A 25,227-nucleotide genomic window follows, 5' to 3' on the forward strand; every position below is an offset into this window, starting at 1 on the left:
TACATGGCGTCAGACATACATGGCGGTGGCCATCTTGGATTTTGACGTGGGTTGCACCCACACACCAAATTAGAATTCGGTCCTTCGCTTACGCACGCACGTTCGCACGCAAGGACGCACGCACGGATGCACGCACGCACACACGGACGGAGGGGAAAACCATAGTCCCCCTTTCGCTCCGCGCCGGGGAACAATAAATCAACAGTTTTGTTATGCATTATGTTTTCCACTCTGTCAAAGCGCCTTTGGGCTTCTTGAAAAGCGCTATACAAAATAAATGAATTATTATTATTATTATTATAACAGTTATAACAGCAGAAATTCCAGGATTTCTGACATGAACAACATCGCAACGCAAAGAGACGCCCACGCAGACACAAAGGAAATTTGATCCACGGTCGGATTATCAACTTCGAGGAATATGCAAAGAGATGCTTCTTCACTTCCAACAACTTGGAAAGATCCGTGCACGGAAATTAACTTGTTTGGTAGTACTGCAGTTGAAGATGTGTTAATGCGGTAAACATATTCCATATTAACATGAAAATGCCAAATGTGCCCGATTCAAACAATTGATAAATTGCTGGTTTGTTCCTTAGCAATTGGGAAATTCCATTAATTACCAAACTGCTCTGGAAAATGTCAAACAACAAGATTGGCTTAAACCAATTGGAAAATAATTTTTAAATGTTAAATTACCATAAAAAGGTATGAAGTTGTTAACTCGCCCTATGTTCTGCCGTCTTTACAAAGAGAAAAGCCTGGTGTTGGTGTAACGGTCAAGGTGGCTGGTTTAAGATCTGAGGGTCTTGAGTTTGAGACCCTCTCACGTTGTTAAATAACACCAGGTGGGTTGACTCAGCCTGCCATCCTTCTACGGTCAACAAAATGAGTACCAACTTACTGGCGACGGGGCACTGCATCGGTGGCACAGCCGCGTTCCCAGAAATGAGCAACCAACAGCCACAGGTAAAGACACTGTCCATCGACAGTTTGGGATCAAAAAAGGTGAATCGTCCACCCTACAGTCCAGACTTGGTCGTGAATGACTATTATTTGTTCTGACATCTGAAGTCCGAGCTGCTGGTAATTGGATCCCACATGAAGATTCTGCGAACATCACCGTTGAGTGGTTTAAGGAGCAGTCGAGATTTATATTATCAGGGCATTTCTGATTTTAAGAACAAATGTAGCTTTGCGGTTAACTAAATGTTTTGCCAAAATCGTGCACTTTGAATTAAAATTAAACTTGGTACATAATTATACTTTGACCCAGAGTGAACATTTTCAGATGGATCTCAAGTCAACAGTGCACTCTGGTGGCCGTGGAAGCAACATATATATATATATATCTTGTATCAAAACGATACAGGTGTTGCACATATATAAATATGAAGAAGAAGAAGATAATTTCATGACATGAAATTATTGAAATGGAGAGTTTTGTGTCAAAACCACCTTTTATTGCTGGCATCATATAAAGACTTTATTCTCTTCATTTTACGCTTTTTGAATTGGAACAGTATCATTTCAAGTGCTCTGTACACAATATTTTTTGGCGTACAAGTCCATACTTCTTTGCCCGAAAGACCTGGCACTCAGAATCGACTTATCTGTGGTTTAAAACATTGAATTGCATTAATGAAAGAAAAATTCAAAGTTTGATAATTTCTGAAATATATTGTATAATCGTTAATTTAAAATACACATTTAACATCGATGTGTTCCTGTCCAAGATCTGATCGACAAGGTTGAGCGTGTCTAACGTGAAAGCTCACAAAATCGTACATATTGCGATTATAATTGCATAATGTGTTTATGGAGACCAGAACCAAGTTGTGAATGTGCCTCGTCATCGTTGTATCTTATCAAGCTTGGGATCATTGCAAGCTGTCTTGTCACGGATCAAGTTGTGGGCAGAAAATGTAGCTCAAAGTGAGTGCTGTATTTTAAGCCTGGTGTTGACTTGACGGTTAAGGTGGCTGGCTTAAGATCTTAGGGTCTTGAGTTCGAGCCCCTGTCGTGCCATTGAATTAACACCAGGTGGGTTGATTCAGCCTGTCATCCTTCCGAGGTTGGCAAAATGAGTATCAGTTTACTGAAAACGGGGCACTGCATCAGCAGCACAGCTGCGCTCCCAGCAATGATGCAACCAGCAGCCACAGGCTGCATAGGAAATGATAAGCGAGTATTTAAATTCATTCAATCTGGACTAAACTGTGCTTTCTTATATGTATGAAATGGGTGCTCCCAACGGAGCATTGCAATGGACCATTACCTGCATGGAAATTGTGCAGTGGCCATTCAGATTTGTAAAAGTTTACAACACCAGTCTATGACAAATAAGTGTATAACGTGATGATTGAAGTGTACAACAATCGGAAAATTGAGGAAAAACTGTAAAAAGAACAAACGAGCAACAAACTGCAGATATATTTTACGGAGAATAATGCTCTGAGGTCCCATATTTTACCTTGGGGTTTACAAATTCAATCGATCAATCAATTCGGTTTTATTAGAATAAAAGAAAAAGGAAAAATGTAGATTATTGTGCTTGTTCAATGATTATTGTGCAAAACTATTCGCACAAGTTGTCCTAAGACGTCAGGAATGTCGACCCTCTTCCCTGCCTTTATCCTATTTCCTCCTAACCTTTAATTAGTCAGGTTCACTATGTTTTTTCGTTCAAAATTTTGGTAGATTAGCAAAACTATACATTTTTGGAATATTCAGAGCATGAGGAATCCAAAAATTAATGTTTACATTTGCGTAGACACCTTTGCGAAAATGACACTCAGGACAGTGATGAAGATCTGTAAAAGCCTGAACGGTATAGACCTCGTAGATCCTGTGTATAGGACTTATAGTTCAATCTGATACTACCTATAACTTCCTATAACAACCTATAACTTCAAAGGACTTGCAATATCATGTATTATGTAATACAGTTATATCACAAATATAAAGACAATGGTTTTCAATTACCTTTGTTTGTTGCTTTTCTATAATCCTGAGCACTATTTTGAGGCCTTTATTGGATTCCTTGACCCAGAAAACATAGGATTAGCATATTTAATTAAGTCTCTACGTTGACTAGAAGTCGAGATCGCGCAAAATATGTATTTTATGGCGGCCATTTTCAAAATCCAAAATGGCGGCCATGCAGGTGTCTGTGCAAAGGCCAACATTTATTTTCAGATTCTCCATGCTCTGAAGATTCCAAAAATGTACAGGTTTGCTAATCTCAAAATTTTGAAAGAAATTATATTTGTTAACATAGTGAACCTGACTAAATCTTTGTTTCCTTGCTCTTACAACAAAAGTAACAAATACAATATCTTTCTTTTTTTTTAAAGAATTTATAATGATCTCCCCTCCCCCAATTCTCATACAAGGAGGGAAGAATGAGACAAAGATGGATGTGGGGAAAAGGAACGGGAAACCGGGGAGGATAAGTGATGGATGGACTCGGTATTCAAAAATGTCAGCAAGCTCCAAGACCCACTTTTTTACCTTTCTGAATTGAAATGTAATGGAAAGGACAAACTTTCCAGTGATGTAAATCCCGCTCTTAACAGGGATGTTGAAACGACAATAATCCCTTGCAAGGAATTTGGGACAGGACACCAACTCACTTGGTCTACTCTTTCAAACGATTATTGTTGTACTTGTGATGTCGTCCGGTGCTACTGGTTACTCTTAATCGTCTCACATATCTAATCGTGTAATGTATGATGCAAGCTAATGCGTACGTGTGTCTTTGTGTCCACAGGTGAGGCTTTTTGTGTGCGCATACCATGTGGCTCTGCACACGTAGGGAGCTCTATTTGCATGTCATGGGAGTTTTTTCTGCCTCAACCACGGGTCGAGAATTCCAGTGCAGCCCTTCACCGCACGTTTGTACACATATACCGACATCCTCTCCTGTTGTGAAGTTTCCGACCAATAAAAGTTGATTTCATTATTTATTCATTCTTGGAATACGTAGATTGTTGATTTCAAGTAAAACTTGTTTTTTGGTGTTGTGCGAATGCATGGCCAATGGCCGTTCGAGCTGTGGGGTGATTGTGGAATGGCAGTTTTTTTTTTTTAGTAATTTCAATAAATCACAGCATTGTGCCTTGTTACAAGTGTAAATATGGGTTAATAAATTTTTATGTAAATTTGCCTGTTTGTTCTTTTTCTGTAGTTTTTCCTTCCTTGTCTTGCACATTGATTGTCCGTTTGAGCTTAGAAAGAGCAGCAAGGCAGCGATCCCTCCAGCATTGTCGCTTTTCCAGGTCTCTGGTACTGTCACCAACTGTGTCACACATTGCCTGGAGAGAGGGATGGTTGGAGAGTGGATTAAAGGCCAGTATTTCCTGCAAAAGATGACAAGTTGTGCTTTTGTCTCGAGAGTTGGATTTACAGTAGTTGGACATCACGAAGTTTGGTTGTGCTTTGCTGGTGGATAAAGATCCCAGGTACCTTTACTAAACAACAGACTTGTGTGTTGGTACCTAAGCGAACTTCTTGCTCGTCTATAAGGGGGAATTACATTAACAACATAGCCATGCCTCTGATGATGCAACCAACAGACCAAATTGGTAAATTGATCTCAATCAAAATATGCATTTGCTACAGAAATAGATAATTAGGTTTTACTACACCAATGCAAGTCCTTGATATCTGTCTGAATTATTAGTGATGACACTCCTAAGGTTAAGTGTGCAAGGCCAGTATTATAAGCATCGGTATTCTCTCGAGTACTGATCCCGAGTGAGTATAAAACCACGAGAGTATTCATCTTTAGGTAGCAGGTTGTAGACAGCAACCGCCCAGGGCAGTACTACCGTTCTGATTTAGGAGCGTTAAAGTGGAGCCCGGAAACATCTTGCACACTCCGTGTCAGAATTGCTGGTCTTACTTTCTGTCACTCAAACTATAGCTACCGGGCTAGGTTTACTCTCTCTCTTTCTTACAAACAAACATCATACACTTTTCTTACTCATTTTCACTCCTCAACTTTACATTCTCTCTTTTATTTCCTCAAAAAACTCTTGGACTATTCTCTCTTTTTTCACTTTTCTATCAATGCAGCTATTATATTTAAGGCCTGGCCTTGATGAGGACTATATAGTCTGTGACTGGAGCCTTCAACATTAAAAAAAAAAAAAATACTATGAGCAACATAATTCCCAAATGGCATTAAAGTTGTTGTTCTTTAACGGCCACTATTATCCCACCTTGTGAGGTCGGCCGGGGGAGCTTGACCCAAGTCATTCACGAACTGGCTGGCCAGGCCTGACATTCACCTAGTTAGGGCAGGAATTTAGAATTTGGCCATGATGCCGGCGATACTCGCCTACTCTTTGCGAAGGACACCATGGGATCTTTAACGTCCACCAACCCATGCTGGCAGATGGGACTCCGGGTTTAACGTCCATCCGAGGGACAGCACACACATTGATGAATCACCTGCCTGTGAAACACCAAACTATCAGTTTATAGCGGGGTCGGGATTCGAACCCAGGCTAGACAGCTGTGCGTACCGCTGGGCCATCCTGTCAGCCACCAATGGCATTAAAGCTTCAATTAAAAAATAAACGATCAAAAAGGCCATCGTTTTGTTTGTCTTTGGTACCCAAGGTAGTGCTAATGTAACAAATAGAAAACATGAAGGTTCCACCTTGTGAACAGAGTCCATTACGACGCCGGAAAACTTGGGAGTTGGCCCAAAGGTGTTGGACACGGAGCAGATGCTTTCACCGTACAGCTGGCAGTAGTTGCGGATGCCTGTTGGTTAGTACGTTGGTTAAACTTGATGCACTTAGAACACCGAGGTTGATGAGATAGAAGATTGGTGCTTGAGTACATAAGGTGACATTTACACGTGTGGAAGGAGGCAGAAAAGGAAACGATAGTTAGGGAGGTGCGATTCAAGAGAATAGGTGAGGGGCTCAAATTGTGCCATTTTTGTCCCCAAAGGTAGATGGCCCAGAAGGTGAAAGTGCTCATTTTGGCAAACATTCTGTATGACGGTTACAGAGTCAAACCAACCTGCACCATTGAGATGCATCGTTTCCAGGGGACCCGAAAAGGCATAGCGTGGACCTAGTCCTTCTGTGATCACGAGATCCACTTCATCTGGTGTGAGCGCTCCACTCTACAACAGATGTCATCATACTATTAAAATAACCATCAAGCTTCCATTCTCATCCAAGTATTCCGTTAATCCCCGTGTTCAATGTGAAGCCAAATGCATGTAGCCAAGAAGTTTGGTCATTCGATCAAGATAGGGTTCTTTAGATTGGAGTACGTTTCATTTCAACCTATTTGTATCGATTATCCAATGTTAGCACATCACTCCCTCCCTTGGGGGAAGAAACACCCAGAAAAAACAGTAATGCATGTTTTACACCTGCAGCAAAAATTAAAAACAAATTAACTCATGAGTGCAATATGGAGACAGAGGACCCTTTGTATGTTATTTTGCATTCAGAAAGTAAACAAAATAAATACAATCGATGAGATCCCAACAGTATTGACCTTTGAAGGTGCAGACTTGTGCAGTCCAAGCTCCTCTCCTGTCCCCATCGAAAGAGACACCTGACGTAGGACGTTCAATCGACCAATGCGTTATTTCACGGTTTTTTCCCCATCAATTTGACCATACGAATTGAAAGTTTTTGTGACGTTGACCTTCTGCGGGTGAAGATAAGCGGTACAGCAACTTTTGGTGAAATTAGCTCAGGGTTATGGAAACTTGTAAGAAACTAGAACATCACTCGGTAGAGCGCATACCTCCGCCAGGATGAACAGTTTACGTTTTGTAACCCACTGATAGGCCGGATCTGGTAGGCTGGCTGGATTCGGACCTGAACCAAAATCTAATCAGCTTGTTCTTGTCACCTAACCAATTTATGCACCTAGTTTTGTCATAACTCGTCCATGTCAGAACTCGTCCATAACTTTTTGAGACATCCTGTTTTTGGCCCTATTAGGCTATGAGCCAAGGGGGTTGGTCGGTACCATACAGATGGAGTAAGGCTCATTGTGATTTTTAGCAAGATATATGTCCCTAGATATGAAAAAAAAGTGATAGCAGTGTATAACTCTCGGCCATCTCTGTGTTATCACCCGAAATATTATTATAGGCCTGCTTCGCTTCGCCAAAAAATGTGATATTTGCTAAAATTGGAATAAATGTGTTTTTAAGGACCACAGAGTGCCAATAATTTGCATACTGGATGCCAACTAATATAGTAATAGAAATATAGAACATTTGTGGGGGTTATTTATCAAAATATTGATATAATGACAAAAAATATGTTAAATTTAGTGAAAAAGTGGTCGAAATCGCTTCGAGTTCAGAATTCACATTGTACATTTTTGTCAATATTTCAAAAATGAAAACTCCCAGAGTAACATTTGACCCCTCAATCTTCGCAAGGAACCACTGCATTGGAATATATCATTACTTTGTAATATGGTGGTTGTTTGGGGCACATATTTTGGCAAAGTTCAAAATATGTTCAACCATACCCCCTAATTTTGATATTTTGGAACGAAACATAGCTTTTGAACATTTTCGGTTTATTCGTCTACTACTTTTGGTATCTCAGTGTAATTTTTGGTATTAGCTAGTATCCTAAAGTAGGTTTGTAACATCAGCTGCATTATATTTCACAATGCATGCAAACTTGCTCCACACTCTAGGTGTATCATGATATCTCGAACAAATACGATCTCGATCTCGGCACTCTGTGGTCCTTAAAAACATATTTATTCCAATTTTAGCAAATATCACATTTTTTGGCGAAGCGAAGCAGGCGTATAATAATATTTCGGGTGATAACACAGAGATGGCCGAGAGTTATACACTGCTATCACTTTTTTTTCATATCTAGGGACATATATCTTGCTAAAAATCACAATGAGCCTTACTCCATCTGTATGGTACCGACCGGTCAATTTGGGGGGTCTGGCTCATAGCCTATATCACTCATTGGTGAAGAATCACTTAAAATATTATACTAGCCGGATCCACATCTGGATCTTCACCAAAATTGAATCAATTCTTCCTTGTCAAACACACAACCGGTCCACCAAGTTTCGTCCAAATCCGTCCACAACGTTTTGAGATATCCTGCTATGTACCGTTTTTGTCCCTATCTCCCAATGTTGAAGAATCACTTAAAATATTCTACGAGCTGGATCCAGATCTGGATCTTCACTAAAGTTGAATCAATTGTTCCTTGTCACATAACCAACCTCCACGAGGTTTCGTCCAAATCCATGCATAACCTTTTGAGTAAATCCTGTTATGTATCATTTTTGCCCATATCTCTCAATGTTGAAGAATCACTTAAAAAATTCTAGTAGCCGGATTCGAATCCGGATCTTCACCAAAATCTAATCATTTCGTCCTTGTCACATACGCGACCTCTCTGACAAATTTCGTCCGAATCCGTCCACAACTTTTTTTAGATATCTTTTTCACAGACAAACAGACAGACAGACAGACAGGGGTGAAAACATAACCTCCATCCACCTTCGGTGTCGGAGGTAATTACAGCTACAGGCTTCAAAAACTTAAAACACCGGTACATGAAGCATGTCTTTCGTTTTATAGAACCGACCTTTGGCAAGGTATACTTGGTAGCGTGTACCTAAGTCCGTTACCATCGGGATTTAAGTTTATCTTTAATCATTTCGCTTTTAAACATTCAATGACAACAGAGGCTCCAACCGTTCACTATTAATATCGATGCACTTTTGAATCTGTCTCAAAGGATGCTTGAGCATTCGTTACCATGTCAATATCGATCTTAACATCCTCAAATCGTATTTCCTCGACGTTCCTGGAGCCTTCAACGTAGCTGACTGCTCTCAGATGAGCCCGCTCTAGTCAAGAGGCATGAGTTCCTGCTGCCTAATGCGTCTCTTTTTACCACAATCCCTATGGTACCTGACTTTTGCAAAACCTTGTATTGTACATTCCTAATTCCCTGTCTACAAGTGTCTCTAAGTCCGCAACGTGCGGTTGGATCTTCTAAAAACTCGATGTTGTTCAACCTGACATGACCTCAAATGGTGCCCCATAACGCAGTAGATGACGTTCCAGGAGCAGTCGTGATTATTGCCTTGGAAACACACGGAGAGGGGAAAACATTCGCACGGCCTTTTGAATTACCTCAAAAGCTCGGGTTTTGCAACAGTCTATTTTAGTGCTTTGTAAAATGCAAAATGCCCAAAAGCTGCTGTTTTTGATCCTGCTCGAAGAAAAAGGTGAATGATCCATCAAAACGTTTTTAATTTGGAAAACAGAGCCTGAGGTAAGACGTGCATTGCCTCGGGTGATTTTGTTTTTGTTGTCCAAATGATTGTTTGGTCATACGGCTTTATTCACAATACCAGGCTGTGAACAAGGAGACCATTTGCTTGGTGTTGTTACTGGTGTAGCGGAGACTCAATACTGCATGGTTGGTACCTTGTTCTCAGCAGTTCCCACAATTGACTAGTTATTTGTGTAACAGCTGAGGGAACCTTAAATATATCCATTGGTCTGAGGTACCGATGTTACAAAGTGGCATTTTGGGGTCACAAATGGCTTACTCCACCAAATTCTTAAATATTTAAACAAATATGAGATAATTTCATTGATTATCCATTTGAGATAATGCTGGAAGTAGGTGTAGTTTTTACCATGGCTATTTAAGCAAAGGCCCATGACATCTCGCCACCTTCATCCATCCTGCTCAATGTTCCCCAAAAGAACACTTTTTTTTCCTTTCTCACCTTGGCTATTTAAGCAAAGGCCCGTGACATCTCGCCACCTTCATCCATCCTGCTCAATGTGCCCCAAAAGAACACTTTTTTTTCCTTTCTCACCTTGGCGATTTAAGCAAAGGCCCGTGACATCTCGCCACCTTCATCCATCCTGCTCAATGTGCCCCAAAATAACACTTTTTTCCTTTCTCACCTTGGCGATTTAAGCAAAGGCCCGTGACATCTCGCCACCTTCATCCATCCTGGTCAATGTTCCCCAAAAGAACTTTTTTTTCCTTTCTCACCTTGGCGATTTAAGCAAAGGCCCATGACATCTCACCACCTTCATCCATCCTGCTCAATGTTCCCCAAAATAACACTTTTTTTTCCTTTCTCACCATGGCTATTTAAGCAAAGGCTCGTCACATCTCACCACCTTCATCCATCCTGCTCAATGTTCCCCAAAATAACGCTTTTTTTTCCTTTCTCACCTTGGCTATTTAAGCAAAGGCCTGTGACATCTCGCCACCTTCATCCATCCTGCTCAATGTTCCCCAAAAGAACACTTTTTTTTCCTTTCTCACCATGGCTATTTAAGCAAAGGCCCGTGACATCTCGCCACCTTCATCCATCCTGCTCAATGTGCCCCAAAATAACACTTTTTTTTCCTTTCTCACCTTGGCTATTTAAGCAAAGGCCTGTGACATCTCGCCACCTTCATCCATCCTGCTCAATGTTCCCAAAAAGAACACTTTTTTCCTTTCTCACCTTGGCTATTTAAGCAAAGGCCCGTGACATCTCGCCACCTTCATCCATCCTGCTCAATGTTCCCCAAAAGAACACTTTTTTTTTCCTTTCTCACCTTGGCTATTTAAGCAAAGGCCCATGACATCTCGCCACCTTCATCCATCCTGCTCAATGTTCCCCAAAATAACACTTTTTTTTCCTTTCTCACCATGGCTATTTAAGCAAAGGCCCATGACATCTCGCCACCTTCATCCATCCTGCTCAATGTGCCCCAAAATAACACTTTTTTTTCCTTTCTCACCTTGGCTATTTAAGCAAAGGCTCGTCACATCTCACCACCTTCATCCATCCTGCTCAATGTTCCCCAAAAGAACACTTTTTTTTTTCCTTTCTCACCATGGCTATTTAAGCAAAGGCTCGTCACATCTCGCCACCTTCATCCATCCTGCTCAATGTGCCCTAAAAGAACACTTTTTTCCCCCTTTCTCACCATGGCTATTTAAGCAAAGGCCCGTGACATCTCGCCACCTTCATCCATCCTGCTCAATGTTCCCCAAAAGAACACTTTTTTTTCCTTTCTCACCTTGGCTATTTAAGCAAAGGCTCGTCACATCTCGCCACCTTCATCCATTCTGCTCAATGTTCCCCCAAAAGAACACTTTTTTTTCCTTTCTCACCTTGGCTATTTAAGCAAAGGCCCATGACATCTCACCACCTTCATCCATCCTGCTCAATGTTCCCCAAAAGAACACTTTTTTTTCCTTTCTCACCTTGGCTATTTAAGCAAAGGCCCGTGACATCTCGCCACCTTCATCCATCCTGCTCAATGTTCCCCAAAAGAACACTTTTTTTTTTCCTTTCTCACCATGGCTATTTAAGCAAAGGCTCGTCACATCTCGCCACCTTCATCCATCCTGCTCAATGTGCCCCAAAATAACACTTTTTTCCCCCTTTCTCACCATGGCTATTTAAGCAAAGGCCCGTGACATCTCGCCACCTTCATCCATCCTGCTCAATGTTCCCCAAAAGAACACTTTTTTTTCCTTTCTCACCTTGGCTATTTAAGCAAAGGCTCGTCACATCTCACCACCTTCATCCATCCTGCTCAATGTGCCCCAAAATAACACTTTTTTCCCCCTTTCTCACCATGGCTATTTAAGCAAAGGCCCGTGACATCTCGCCACCTTCATCCATCCTGCTCAATGTTCCCCAAAAGAACACTTTTTTTTCCTTTCTCACCTTGGCTATTGAAGCAAAGGCCCGTGACATCTCGCCACCTTCATCCATCCTGCTCAATGTGCCCCAAAATAACTTTTTTCCCCCTTTCTCACCTTGGCTATTTAAGCAAAGGCCCGTGACATTTCGCCACCTTCATCCATCCTGTTCGATGTTCCCCAAAAGAACACTTTTTTTTTTCCTTTCATACTCACTTCCACAAGCCTCCAGGCCTCTGTAAGGAGCGCATACTGCAGGCGGTTGAGGGCAAATCCCGGAAGTTCCACCCGTAGAGTAATCGGCATTCGGCCCAATTGTCGCATTAGGTCCTCAATTTGAAGCGTCACCCAGGCCTCGGTCTTCGGGTGAGGAACCAACTCGACCAGACGTATCAGGTATGGAGGATTAACCTGTGGTAAAGACGTGATTCTTACAAAGATTTATCTGGAAGTTTAAGTGTTAATAACCACTTAATCATCACTTGATCAAGCCTTCATTGTTGACATAGAACACAACATAGAGTACGACTTATCCGATAACTATCCAAGAAATACTGCCAAGAAGTGTTGTCGTCTATTGAGGCATCGTGTTGGTGTTTTGTAGGTAGGGCATTGTATCAATGAGTGCACCATTCTTTGGATGGGGACGTTGGCATTTTCTGGTTGCCATTTGCTTGTGCACATTAAAAATCCAATGACTTTCAAAAGGGTAGGCCATTGTGTGCAGGGAACCCAGGCCAAATTACAAAATCCTTCCCTCATGTGCAGGGTATGGGGCGAAGGCAAAGGGTATGGGGGCAGAAAAGGCATAGCATGAAAGTTATAAGGCAGCCAAGAAGGCTGCAAAGAAAGAGGTAGCAAAGGCACAGGAGGCATGTAGGAAAATGTTCGGAGAGCGCTTGGATTCGGAAGAGGGTCAGAGAGCGGTATTCAGGATTGCAAAGCAGATAGCGAAAGAGAGGTGTGATGTGATGGGGGTGAGTTGCTTGAAGGATGAAGTGGGAGAAATCGTTGTGGACCCAGATGGAATTAAAGGAAGATGGAAGAGATATATGGAAATACTGTTGAATGCAGAGAATGAATGGGATGGCAACATAGAGAGTAACCCAGTTTTAGGACCGGCAGAGAAGATAACCGAGGAGGAAGTTGAGGAAGCGATAAAAGCAATGAAGAGTAGAAAAGCGGGTGGGCCAACGGGAGTTGTGGGAGATATGTTGAAGGCAGCGGGAAATTGGGGTGTGAAGAGAATCACAGAGATCTGCAATCTGGTGGTGAAAGAAGGCTGCATTCCAGTGGATTGGGAACTGAGTACCCTCGTCCCTCTATACAAGGGGAAAGGTGACCCTCTGGACTGTGGCTCATATCGAACGATAAAGTTATTGGAGCATGGAATGAAGGTATTGGAAAGGGTGTTGGAGAGGAGGATAAGGAAGAAAGTGAAGATTGACGAAATGCAGTTTGGATTTATGCCAGGAAGAGGAACGACAGACGCGCTTTTTATTGTGAGGCAGTTGCAGGAGAAGTACATGGAGAAGATGAAGAAGTTGTTTCTTGGGTTTGTTGATCTGGAGAAAGCATTCGATAGGGTTCCACGTGAAGTAGTAACATGGGCATTGAGGAAGTTAGGAGTGGAGGAATGGTTGATCAGAGTAGTGATGGCAATGTACAAAAGAGTGCGCACAGCTGTAAGGACGAAGGACGGGAACAGTGGTGAGTTTGAGGTGAAGGTGGGAGTGCATCAGGGGTCGGTACTAAGTCCACTACTATTTGTTGCTGTCATGGAGGTGCTGGCTCAGAACGTAAAGGAGGGTTTACCGTGGGAGTTGTTGTATGCAGATGATCTGGTGTTGATTGCAGAAAGTATGGATGGACTGAAGGAGAAGATGAACAAGTGGAAGGAATGTATAGAGACAAAAGGTCTGAAGGTGAATATCAGAAAAACGAAGGTGATGGCAAGTGGTAAAGCATGTGGTGAGGTGGAAAGAACTGGGAAGTGGCCGTGTGCTGTGTGCAGGAAGGGTGTCGGAGTGAATTCCATTCAATGTACAATGTGCGCTGAGTGGGTTCATCAAAAATGTAGTGGTTTGAGAGGGTCATTAACCAGTGTGGCAGCTATATTCAAGTGTAAGGTGTGCACAGAAGGAGCTGCAGATGGAGGAAATGTTGAGTTGGATCTTGGAGATGGCGTGAAGCTGGAAGGTGTGAAAACATTTTGTTACCTTGGAGACATGCTGAATGGAGAAGGTGGATCAGACTTGGCAACGGTTGCTCGAGTGAGATGTGCATGGAAGAAGTTTCGGGAACTGAGTGGCGTGCTGACGAGGAGGGGAGTGTCATTGAAGCTGAAGGGAAAGGTGTATGCTGCATGTGTGAGAAGTGTTATGATTTATGGGAGTGAGACATGGGTAATGAACGTGGAGCAGCAACGAAGGCTGGAAAGGGTGGAAATGCGAATGGTTCAGTGGATGTGTGGAGTATCGTTGAGAGAGAGGAAGACAAATGATGAATTGCGAAAGATGATTGGAATAGAGCCTGTTATGGATGCTGTGAAGAGAAACAGGTTGAGATGGTTTGGTCATGTGTTGAGGAAGGATGAAAGTGACTGGTTGAAAAGAGTGATGGGAATTAATGTAGAAGGAAGTAGAGGACGGGGAAGACCGAGAAAGACTTGGCTAAAGATGGTCGAAGAAGAAATGCGGGCAAGGGGGTTAACAAGGGGAGATGCAGAAAATAGGGCAAAATGGAGAACATTGTCATGGGGACCGCAAGGCTAACCCCCGCTCTTGCAGGGAAAATGGCCTTAAAATGCCTGTTGTTGTTGTTGTTGTTGTTGTTGTTGTTGTATGTGCAGGAGCACTGCAGAATACAATATTTCTTCAATAATTTCAAAAGATTTCAACTTTTATTATCAGCATGTGTAATTTAATACAAAGTAAATATATTTTTCCTGTATTATTGAAATAAATTGCATAATTTGGGGAGCATGATTAATGTATTTTAACTTTCCAAATTATTTTGTTTTGTTTTGTTTTCTTTATTTGATGTTGATTTTCCGAATTTCTGTAATAATCTCGAAAGATTTTCATTTTTATTAACAGCATGTGTTATTTGACACAAAGTAAATACATTTTTCCTGTATAACTGAAATAAGACGCATAATTTGAAATACTTTGATTGATTGATTGAATGTTTAATTTTTGTTATATTATATATCAAACCATTTTTAAGTCAATGTAGGTTATTTAATACAAATATTTAGATATTTTGAATGTAATTATTGACATTCATATATTGACTGAAGTATTTCAACCTTTTAAATGAATTTCTTCAGTTTTGATTGATTCACCAATGCAAATAGATAATAATTGATTTCTTTTTCTGTCTGTATAATGTATTTGTTACTATGTGAAATTATTTATATTGTAAACTTGACATTATTAGTCCTTGAACTACAGTCATGTACATTTTTTTTTTTTTTTTTTTTTTTTTTATAAAACCGAATTGATTGATTGATTGATTGATTGAATGCATCCCAGTGCAATGTACAGATTGTTTCAAAACTTCAGAATCATAACGATATTTATTTTACAATAATTGCGAGCCACCGACGTGCATATACGCATATCAATTCCTGTATGGAGGTTTCTTGGAATGTTTCTTTACATCGACACATCGGTTTTAGCACATTTGTTTCCAATTTCATTATTTTAATCATCAATAGTACGTGGTTTTGTGGTATAAACCACTGATTTCACGCGTCCCCAAATAAAAATGTGTGCGTGCAATTCTTTACGGGGTGGCAAACGAGGCACCGTGAACAGCATTTGAGGTCTGCAAAGAGGGTTGACGGAAGAAGGCATGACGAGGAGCTACCAATGATGGAAGTCGGGGGCAGCATGTGGTCCAAAGTGGAAAAAAGACCCCTTTTCATTTCGAGATCTTCAGGAATGCACTCCTGTGGAGGAAATGGTGATTAGAGGTGTTGAGCTTAGTGAAAGTATATTGGACTTTTTAGACAAACTATCCACCTTCATTCAACCTGTTCACAGCTACCATTAATAACAGAGGTGGCAGTGCTTAAAGAAAATCTCTGGTTTATGAATAATAACACATGGAAACAGCAAGAAATGGATTTGGCTGATGACAAAAAACGGTACCGACCGATGTTACTTCTAATAACTTCCTCCACTCCAATGATTTCCTCTTACTTCTTACAGGTGTGTAAAGTGGAGTTTCTGCATACTCTGCAGATGCCCCCAGGTAAAAATTAAAAAACATAACTTCATACTAGAGCACCACTCAGTAGAGTGCATACTCTGGCCGTGGGTTTAGTTGGAATAATACGTTTTGTTTAACATCCCCTCTCCCCAAAACAATAAATGAAAAAGAAAGTAGGCCCTAACTGTCAGAGAATTTATTTTGATATATCTCGGAATTAGAGGAGAAAAACATCATTTAAGATTAAGAATAAAAGCTTTAATGCAGTAAAACAGAAAAAATCTTTCCCAAAAAAGTTCCCAAAAATAATTCCTGGATCCGGATTAATATCCTGAGCTTCACCAAAAACGAATCAATTCTTCCTTATCCCAAGCGCAATCATCCCACCAACTTTCATCCAAATCTGTTCAGAACTTTTCCAGATATCTTTTTCACAAACACATGAACATACGAACACACACGGACGCACATGATCGAATGCATTACTACCTGGCGGGAGTAATGAAACTGAAAATCGCAGAGCCAGAACCAGAATTATTTATTTGGTCTGGGAAGCCCATGCGAGGTTTCTTCTTCTTCAGCCTCTCACACCCCTGGGTGAATATGTGATCTTTTAAAATAAAAAAGTTGGAATTTTGCCAAATCTGTTTTATTCGTTTGTTAATATACCTCAGCCATTGACAAATCTGGAATTATAATTTTATTTGAGGTTCAAATTAACCCGGGAGATTGTGTCAAACGATGCCTGCAAGTCTGTACATGTGATAAATAAAATTAATCGTCCACAGTCGAAGACTTCTTCTTCACGCAATAACAACTTCTAGCTTCCAGACTGTACATCCAATCATCTTCAAATTTTGCACACTTGTTACTCTTCATGACTTCTACTGCAGTATGAAGTTTCACGTCGATCAATGAAGTGGTTGAAGAGATATAAATGTTTTTATTATTTGCGTTTAATTAACGATGTCTGCCAAACCACGTGACCTATCGCAAATTCTAAAAGGACATTTTAGTAGACCGATATGCTGAACAGATCTGTGAAGTTTCCCCTTGATTGGATCACAAATGAGGGAGGAGCTAGGTTTTAAAGGTTTGTGCTTAAAAACATCATAACTCTGAAACCATGCTCGCTGACTTTTTTGTTCGTCATGGGTATGCGATTCTGCCTGCAAAGTTTGGCCTCGATCTGTTCAGGCGTTTTGGAGAAAATTGGATTTTAGTGTTTTTCACTCAAAACAATATGGCGGCCAAACCACGTGACCTTTGACATCATAATTATCATTAAAATATTCTACAGACCGAGTCCCTCCTGTGGTGAAAATTTGCTCTCAATCGGTGCAATTATTGCAGAGAAAATGTTTTTTTAAAGGAAAACAGAAAAAAAATTCACAAACAAATTCCCAAAATTTTTTCCTGGATCCGGAATAATTTCCTGAGCTTCACCAAAAACGAATCAATTCTTCCTGAAACCAAGGGCAATCATCCACCAACTTTCATCCAAATCCGTTCAGAACATTTCCAGATATCTTGTTCACAAACACACAAACACGCACACACACACACACACACACACACACACACACACGCACGCACGCACGCACACACACACACACGGACGGGCGGACATGAGCGAATGCATTACTCCCTGGCGGGAGTAACAAGTACATGAATGTAAATATCTTGGGTCTATTTTAACATACAAGGAGTTACACACTCTCCGCCAGAAAAACGAACATGTAGAATTGATAATGTAATTGTTGAAGAATTGTTCAAGCGTTCATTCCAAGTGCCTTTTTGGCACGAGGGATGTGCAGAACACATGATTGCACGTTTCCACGTTCAGCACGTATAACTCATGCAACCTTGGGTTTCAGAGGTGACACGAGGCATTCTGAGCAAATTTGAAAGTCTTTCTGAGACACCAGTGTGTGGATCATGTAAAAATACACTGATTACATTATTTAGCAATCCACGACAATGCAACGTCTGTCAGAAGATGAGAGGAATTAAATAATTGGACACTTTCAAGCATGGTCTTCCATTAGCCACGTTGCAAGGCTCCTTAACACGAAGAGAATAACTGTTTATGGCCTCAGAAGATGTTATCAAGCCACTGCATCAACAGGAGATCTGCCAAGAAGTGTACGTCCCAGGATAACAACTCCCACTGAAGACCAATACATTTGTACGACCCATCTACGCAATCTGTTTCAAACTGCCCAGAGTACTGTAAACACACTTCCTGGACTACGCAGGGCAAATGTCAACACCATCTTGAGGCATTTCCATGATGCAGGAATCCGTGCTTTGCATCCTGTTCAGAGTCCAAGACTTGCACTGCGACACATCCAAGCTTTCTTGGAGGGGTCAAATCAGTACGCCCGTTGGACATAGAGGCAATGGCAAGTGTTATGTTCAGTGACTTTCTCCTTGAAAAGGCAGACTTCTCTTTGAAAAGCATGATGGTTGTGCACGGGTCTACAGAAGACTCAATGAGCGATATGTCCCAGTCTGTGTCCAGGAACCCAAACAATTTTGGACATGGAAGTGTCATGCGGTGGGGGGATCTTGCTGAAACCTTTCGCACCAACGTGATCCATAGACATGGCAATCTAACTTCCGATGGCAACATTAATGAGATCTTGCAGGAAATTGTGTTACCTGCCCTTCAACAACATGATCCAGGAATCATCTTTATGCAAGATAATGCTCTTGCTCACATAGCCATTTGAACAAGGAATGTTCTGGTCACTGCGAACATTAATGTCATAGCACCCTGGCCCACCAACTTGCCGGATATAAATCCAATTGAACATCTCTGGGATATCATCGGTTGTCGCATTCAAAACTTGCCAAGACACCGCAGACCCACGATGGATGAGCTGGAACAAGAGCTGATTCGAGCATGGAATGCCATTCCCCAGACTCAGATTATAGTACTCATACCATCAATGTGACGACGGTTGTTGTTGTTTTGTATGCAGCCTGCGGCTTCTGGGCGCATCATTTTTCTGGAAGTGCATCTATGCCGCTGATACAGTGTCCCTATTGCAGGTAAGCTGGTAGTCATTGTGCTGACTAGCAGGCCAAGTCAACCCACATGGTGTTATAAATAACGCACGACAGGGCCCCAAACTCATGATCCTAAGCCAGCCACCTTAACTGCGAAGCCAACACCAGGCTTGTGATGACGGTGCAATGCAGGAATTGCTGCCACAGGTGGACATGCCCAGTATTGAGATTCTTACTTCAACATTGGATCCCTACGTGAAAACATTCGCCACAGCACAAGATTACATGATGGAATAGACATGTTATTATTCAGCACTCTTCTCTGTCAGAGGTTTGCACCTCATCTGTGTCCCATGACGTTACACAACTAAATTGCATCAACAACAATAATGTGTTCGGTTTTTTAATGGTGGAGAGTGTACAAGGAAGTCCGACACAGGAGGAGGCCATCTGGCCCATGATGCCAGTGCATTTCTGTGAATATCCATGCCCTCTATCATCAAGACCTCTATCCTCAACGATTCCAGGTATTTATCTAACTCCATTTTAAACACTTCCACCGTTTCAGCTACCACGACTGCTCCAGAGAGACAATTCCATGCATTAACTACCTTCTGAATAAAAGACCCCTGCTTTAATGTCATCCCAACTCTCCTCTTCTTCACTTTCAAGCTATTCCCCCTAGGGTCCCATCACTCTCCGTTCTGCTGAAAAACGTTTCCAGACTTATTCCCTCTACACCCTTCATTACCTTAAACATCTCATCAGATCCCCTCATAATCGCTTATCTTATGATGTATAAAGGCGTCTCCTTCGGCCGTAACTCATATCCAGGTGTAGTTAGCCCTGCACTGGACCCTTTCCATGGCAGCTACATCCTTCCTCAAATGTGGTGACCAAAACTGTACACAATATTCCAGGTGAGGTCTCACTAAATTCCTGTACAATGTTAAAACTACATCTTTTGATTTAGAATTTATCCCTCTCTGAATGCAACCTAAAACCCTAACAGCTTTAGCAATGGCTGCCTGGCACTGCGTTGTCTGTTCACCTGCCGCATCTATTACCACCTCCAGATAGTTTTATGCCTCTGCCCCCTGAGGTGGCCGCAGGCATTATGTTTCCGGGTTGTCCGTCCGTCTGTCCGTACGGGCGAAGCCTCGCTTTTCTCAGCAACCACATGTCCAATTGAGATGAAACTTTCTGGGTAGAAGCGACACCTGTGCAGAATGTTTTTATGATAATTGTGACATCATAGGTCATGTGGCATGGCAGTCATCTTGGATTAAATGAAAATAATTTAAAAATTATTTCTCGAAAACTGCTGAATGGAAATATTTGCAACTTGGCACATTGTCAAGTACTCCCAATGGGAAACAAAAGCATGATAATGAAGACCGTCGGTGAAGTGGTATACCAGCCATAAATGTTTTAATTGAATGCCTTATCCTAAAAATCTGAAATTGCATGCACATAATCCCAGATCCATTTGTATTGAAATACTAAATCTATGACATCAAATGGTTTGGCAGCCATATTGGATTTAACTTAAAACCTTAAAAAAAACATCTTCTCTCAAACCACCAAAGTGATCATGTGTCATCGACTAGGCATGGCGACAAAAGTTGATCATGAAAACGTCATCGGTCACATGGTGTGGCATATTGGATTGAAGGAAAATATGAAATAATTATATCTCAGAAAACGCTTACCCTATTGATGTGAAACTTTACAAATGTCATCTAACACCATTGCTGCACTGCTGCATTGGTTTGAAAATGATGACGTCATAGGTCATCTGGTTTGGCAGCCATCTTGGATAGAAAAACAAACCTTATCCGATCAACACGAAACTTCAAAAACGTGATCCCCTACACATACATATGCAGAGTGTACATTTTTGATGTCATATGTCACATGGTTTGGAAGCCATATTGGCTTGAGAGCCGATATATAGAAAAAACCCTTCTCCAAAACTGTTTCACCGATCGATGTGAAACCTGTCATGTCTGTTAAAAATGTGATACTTGACAACAGCTGAATGGATTTAAATCAAACTTGTTTATTTTTAGGACAGTCAACAAGGGCATCTACCCGTTGTCACGGGCAGAGACTACGCGGAGGCATATTGGTGATGCAGTCACATTGCTCTAGTCACCTTGTACAATTATTGTACAAATCAACTCAGCACAATAAACTTTACTGTGATAATTATTGCATTTTCACTGCATTGTAAATGCAGAAACATTTATTTAAAACTATAACTGCCTGTGGGGTTACATATTTTTAGATCTCACCCAGCATACCTGGATGTAAACTGCTCCGTTGACAGCGACCGAGAGATCTTGTTCGGCCTTTATAAGGTTCAGCTGCTCCAATGCTGGTCGTTTGCCCAACAGTTCTCCTCGTTCCTCAAGTTCTAACATTTGTAACCTGTAACCAGGATGGGCATTGTCCTAACAAAGCACAAACAATCTCAATCTGATACCCAGGCAGATTTTAAAGAGTAATAACTGCTGTTTTTGAACTTTTGTAAATATAATAACATACGCTTCTTGTTGTTTCTTTTTTGTTGTTGTTTAGGACAATATCAGCAGCCCGTTTGTTCATTTCAGTATTTCGGAACTTTTGATTGTCATTGTAACCTTTGTGATATTAACTGTAAGCATTCCTGCTGTCAATAAATAAATAAAAAAGAGGGAGAACTGCATTGCAATACATGCCCCCCTACCGATCCCAAAATTTTGCATAGTAAAGCCGTAACTAATTTAAAAAATTGATGAAATGCCCCGAAACTCGAACTTGTTCTTCAAGTTATCATAATAAAGCCATGTACGAAGTTTCAGTTTAATTCTTGGGAAAAATTCCAGGGGCATAGAAAAGGCCCCAATGCAGTCACGTGAAAAAGTAAGTACACCCCATGTAAAGGTTTGACTTTTTCAACATATTTCAACATACAGCTATTTGATCTTTATTTCAACAATATTGATAGATAAAGGTGATATAATATAACAAATATCATGAAACATTTACATTTTGTAGTCCATTGTATAATTTAAATAAACATGAATGCTAATTTCGCATGTGGAAAAAGTAAGTACACCCTTGGCTCTAATAGATGTTATTGCCCCCTTTGGCAGAAACAACCTCAAGTAGGCGTTTCTTATAACTGTCTACCAGTCTCTGACATCGACTGGGAGAAATTTTTGCTCACTCCTCCATGCAGAATTCTTTCAGCTGTGCAATGTTTGAGGGGTTTCTTGCATGCACAGCTCGTTTCAAACCCCCCCACAACATCTCGATGGGATTTAGATCCGGGCTTTGACTTGGCCATTCCAGAACCCTCCATTTCTTTCTTTTCAGCCATTCCTTGGTGGATTTACTGGTATGTTTAGGGTCATTGTCATGTTGCAAGGTCCACCTTCGGTTGAGCTTCAACTTTCTGACAGATGGCCTCACATTATCCTCAAGCACCCTCTGGTACAATGAAGAATTCATAGTGGATTCTATGATGGTGAGCTGCCCAGGCCCTGATGCAGCAAAGCTGCCCCAAACCATAATATTTCCACCACCATGCTTTACAGTTGGTATCAGGTTCTTGTGGTCAAATGCTGTCTTTGGTTTTCACCAAACATGTCTTCTGGTACTGTGGCTTCTGGCACTGTGGCCAAATAGCTCTACCTTTGACTCATCTGTCCAAAGCACATTGTTCCAGAAGTGTTGGTCTTTGCCTAGGTGCTCATTGGCAAACTTTAGTCTTGCCCTGATGTTCTTTCTGGACAGCAAAGGTTTCCTCCTGGCACACCTCCCATGTAGATCAAATTTCTGCAGCCTCTTTCTAATGGTAGACTCGTGCACTTTGACATCAACAGTGGCAAGAGCTACCTGTCGGTCCTGTGATGACATTCTGGGGTCCTTAGAGACTTCTTTCAGCTTCTTGCGGTCTGCTCTCGGGCTGAACTTGCTGGGGCGGCCTGGCCTGAACAAGTTGGCAGTTGTTTGGAATCTTCTCCACTTGTAGATGATCCTCCAGACAGTCGAATGAATATGAATGAATGAATGAATGAATATATGAATGATCGTTTTAAGGCCATTTTCCCCGCTAGAGCGGGGGTTAGCCTTGCGGGCCCCATGACAACCATGGTTCCCTGTTTGAGGCGATGTTTTTTTTATGGCCGGATGCCCTTCCTGATGCCATTTTCAATTAATTTCAAATTGTTTGGAGATCTTTTTAAATCCCTTCCCAGACTCGTAGGCATCTATAACCTTCTATCTGAAGGCCTCAGACAGCTCTTTTGATCTAGGCATGGTGACGCCGCACACTTCAACAACAAAGGGCAAACCAAACGAAATGTCTGAGGTTTAAATAAGACAGGTTCCTCCAAGATCCTCTCTGACGATGTTTTAATCATTTGCACCTGAGCTGGTGCACCTGATTGTAATTTTAGGTATTTTAAGTAGTGATAAATGTAGGGGTGTACTTACTTTTTCCACATGCGAAATTTGCATTTATGTTTATTTAAATTATACAATGGATTACAAAATGTAAATGTTTCATGATATTTGTTGTGTTATATCACCTTTATCTATCAATATTGTTGAAATGAAGATCAAATAGCTGTATGTTGAAATATGTTGAAAAAGTCAAAACTTTACATGGGGTGTACTTACTTTTTCACGTGACTGTATATGCCATGTGGCAAAGTATAGAGAAGAAGGGACATTCAAAAAAAATATATTGTGTGCATGCTGGACTACCCTTGTGTTCTTAGGAGGAACCAAGTAATGCTCTAGAAAAGTTCATATAAAGTGGCACCAATTTGATTCATACACCTGCATAAATAAGTAAATGTATTTTAAATGCAGTTACAGTCTTGGTTTCAAAGGGACCTCTTCGCGGTCCTTCATTTTTCTGTAAAAAATTCAAATCCCATACACAATATTAGTTTTGTATTCTATTGCAGAAGTAGGTGTACATATATCATTCATCTATCATCATCTCTAATTATTTATCATCAGTAGCTGTCATGTACATATCACGTTTGTCCAATATGTCCGCAATGTCAACACTTGCAACTTTATGTAATGTGCAATTATGGTCCAAAAGGGACTGGTAAAATAGGCTGCATTGCGCACGTGTACAATTCTTTCATCTAATCCAATTGTTGCCTATAATGTGTACACACATCGTGCTTGTCCAATGCTTGTCCCGAAGAATACATCACACCCAACATGTCTGCAATTGGTTGGTACATAATACATACTAACTGTATTAATCTACTATAAATGGATGAGGTGTGTGTGTGTGTGTGTGTGTGTGTGTGTGTGTGTGTGTGTGTGTGTGTGTGTGTGTGTGTGTGTGTGTGTGTGTGTGTGTGTGAGTGAGTGATACTTTTTCTGTCTATTTATTACGTACGTCTATTAATGAATTATGTACTATTCAAATGTACATTTTAACCCTTTAGACTGCTGAGACTCCCTCGACCTTGGAAGACCCTTTAACACTTGAGACCCAAAAGACCCCAAGGATCCAAAAGACCCAAAGTCCTATATGACCCAAAAGTCCACGAGGACACAAAAGTCCCCGAGGACCCAAAACACCCAGATGACCCAAAATACCAAAAAGAACCCAAGGACCCAAAAAATCCTTGATGACCCAAAAGTCCCCGAGGACCCAAACACCCCAAGAGTCCCCAAGGACCCAAAAGTCCTTAATGACCCAAAAAGTCCCGAAGACCCAAAATACCCAAAAGTCCCCAAGGACTCAAAAGACAACAGGTGACTCAAAAGTCCTTAATGACCCAAAAGACCCAAGAGTCCCTGAGGACCCAAAACTCCCTGACGACCCAAAAGACCCAGAGGACCCAAAAGACCCTCCTGAGTCCAGCAGGCAGGTATGCTACAAGGCCGTGAAGACCAATGAAAATTTGGTACAACGGACCAACGGGCCCCCTAGTTTTTTTTAACAAATTAGATTTCACACACATGCACATTATGTTATGTGTTTTCGTTTTCAAGGTACACAGAAAACTTTACGTACTGATGGGGTTTAACCTATATATGTAGGGCGCCCCTTTAATGAACTATTTTAGAGCATTACCTGGTTCCTACTAAGAACACAAGGATAGTACAGCATGCACACGAGATTTTTTGAATGTCCCTTCTTTTCTATTGTTCAACATTTTGTGTAAGCTATGGAATGTCCCTTCTTTTCTCTACTTCACCACATGGCACATACCCTTATATAAAGGGAGGGGCGCTTTGCGCTTCCCTTTAATATGTT

General features: G+C 41.2%; 2 protein-coding genes across 5 annotated transcripts in view; one reads left to right on the forward strand and one right to left on the reverse strand.

Annotated features, from left to right (window-relative positions):
• The window catches only part of LOC137437842 (uncharacterized), a 39,430-nt gene extending 35,263 nt beyond the window's left edge, over window positions 1-4,167 (forward strand). The window contains exon 11 of the mRNA XM_078766426.1: window positions 3,773-4,167. Within this exon, the coding sequence (XP_078622552.1) occupies window positions 3,773-3,817 (45 nt within the window). The 3' untranslated portion in view covers window positions 3,818-4,167. The remainder of the gene's footprint in view (window positions 1-3,772) is intronic.
• The window catches only part of CRYL1 (crystallin lambda 1), a 42,308-nt gene continuing 18,522 nt past the window's right edge, over window positions 1,442-25,227 (reverse strand). For all 4 annotated transcript variants that reach the window (XM_068132716.2, XM_068132706.2, XM_068132724.2 and 1 more), the window contains 6 exons: window positions 21,251-21,377; window positions 15,505-15,666; window positions 11,928-12,122; window positions 6,040-6,145; window positions 5,669-5,775; window positions 1,442-4,316 (listed from right to left, as the gene is read on the reverse strand). In XM_068132716.2, coding sequence (XP_067988817.2) covers window positions 4,155-4,316; window positions 5,669-5,775; window positions 6,040-6,145; window positions 11,928-12,122; window positions 15,505-15,666; window positions 21,251-21,377 — 859 coding nt within the window. In that variant the 3' untranslated portion in view covers window positions 1,442-4,154. The remainder of the gene's footprint in view (window positions 4,317-5,668; window positions 5,776-6,039; window positions 6,146-11,927; window positions 12,123-15,504; window positions 15,667-21,250; window positions 21,378-25,227) is intronic.

The sequence above is a fragment of the Myxine glutinosa genome, chromosome 1, assembly GCF_964187855.1.
Source record: "Myxine glutinosa chromosome 1, kmMyxGlut1.1, whole genome shotgun sequence".
Classification (NCBI taxonomy): domain Eukaryota; kingdom Metazoa; phylum Chordata; class Myxini; order Myxiniformes; family Myxinidae; genus Myxine; species Myxine glutinosa.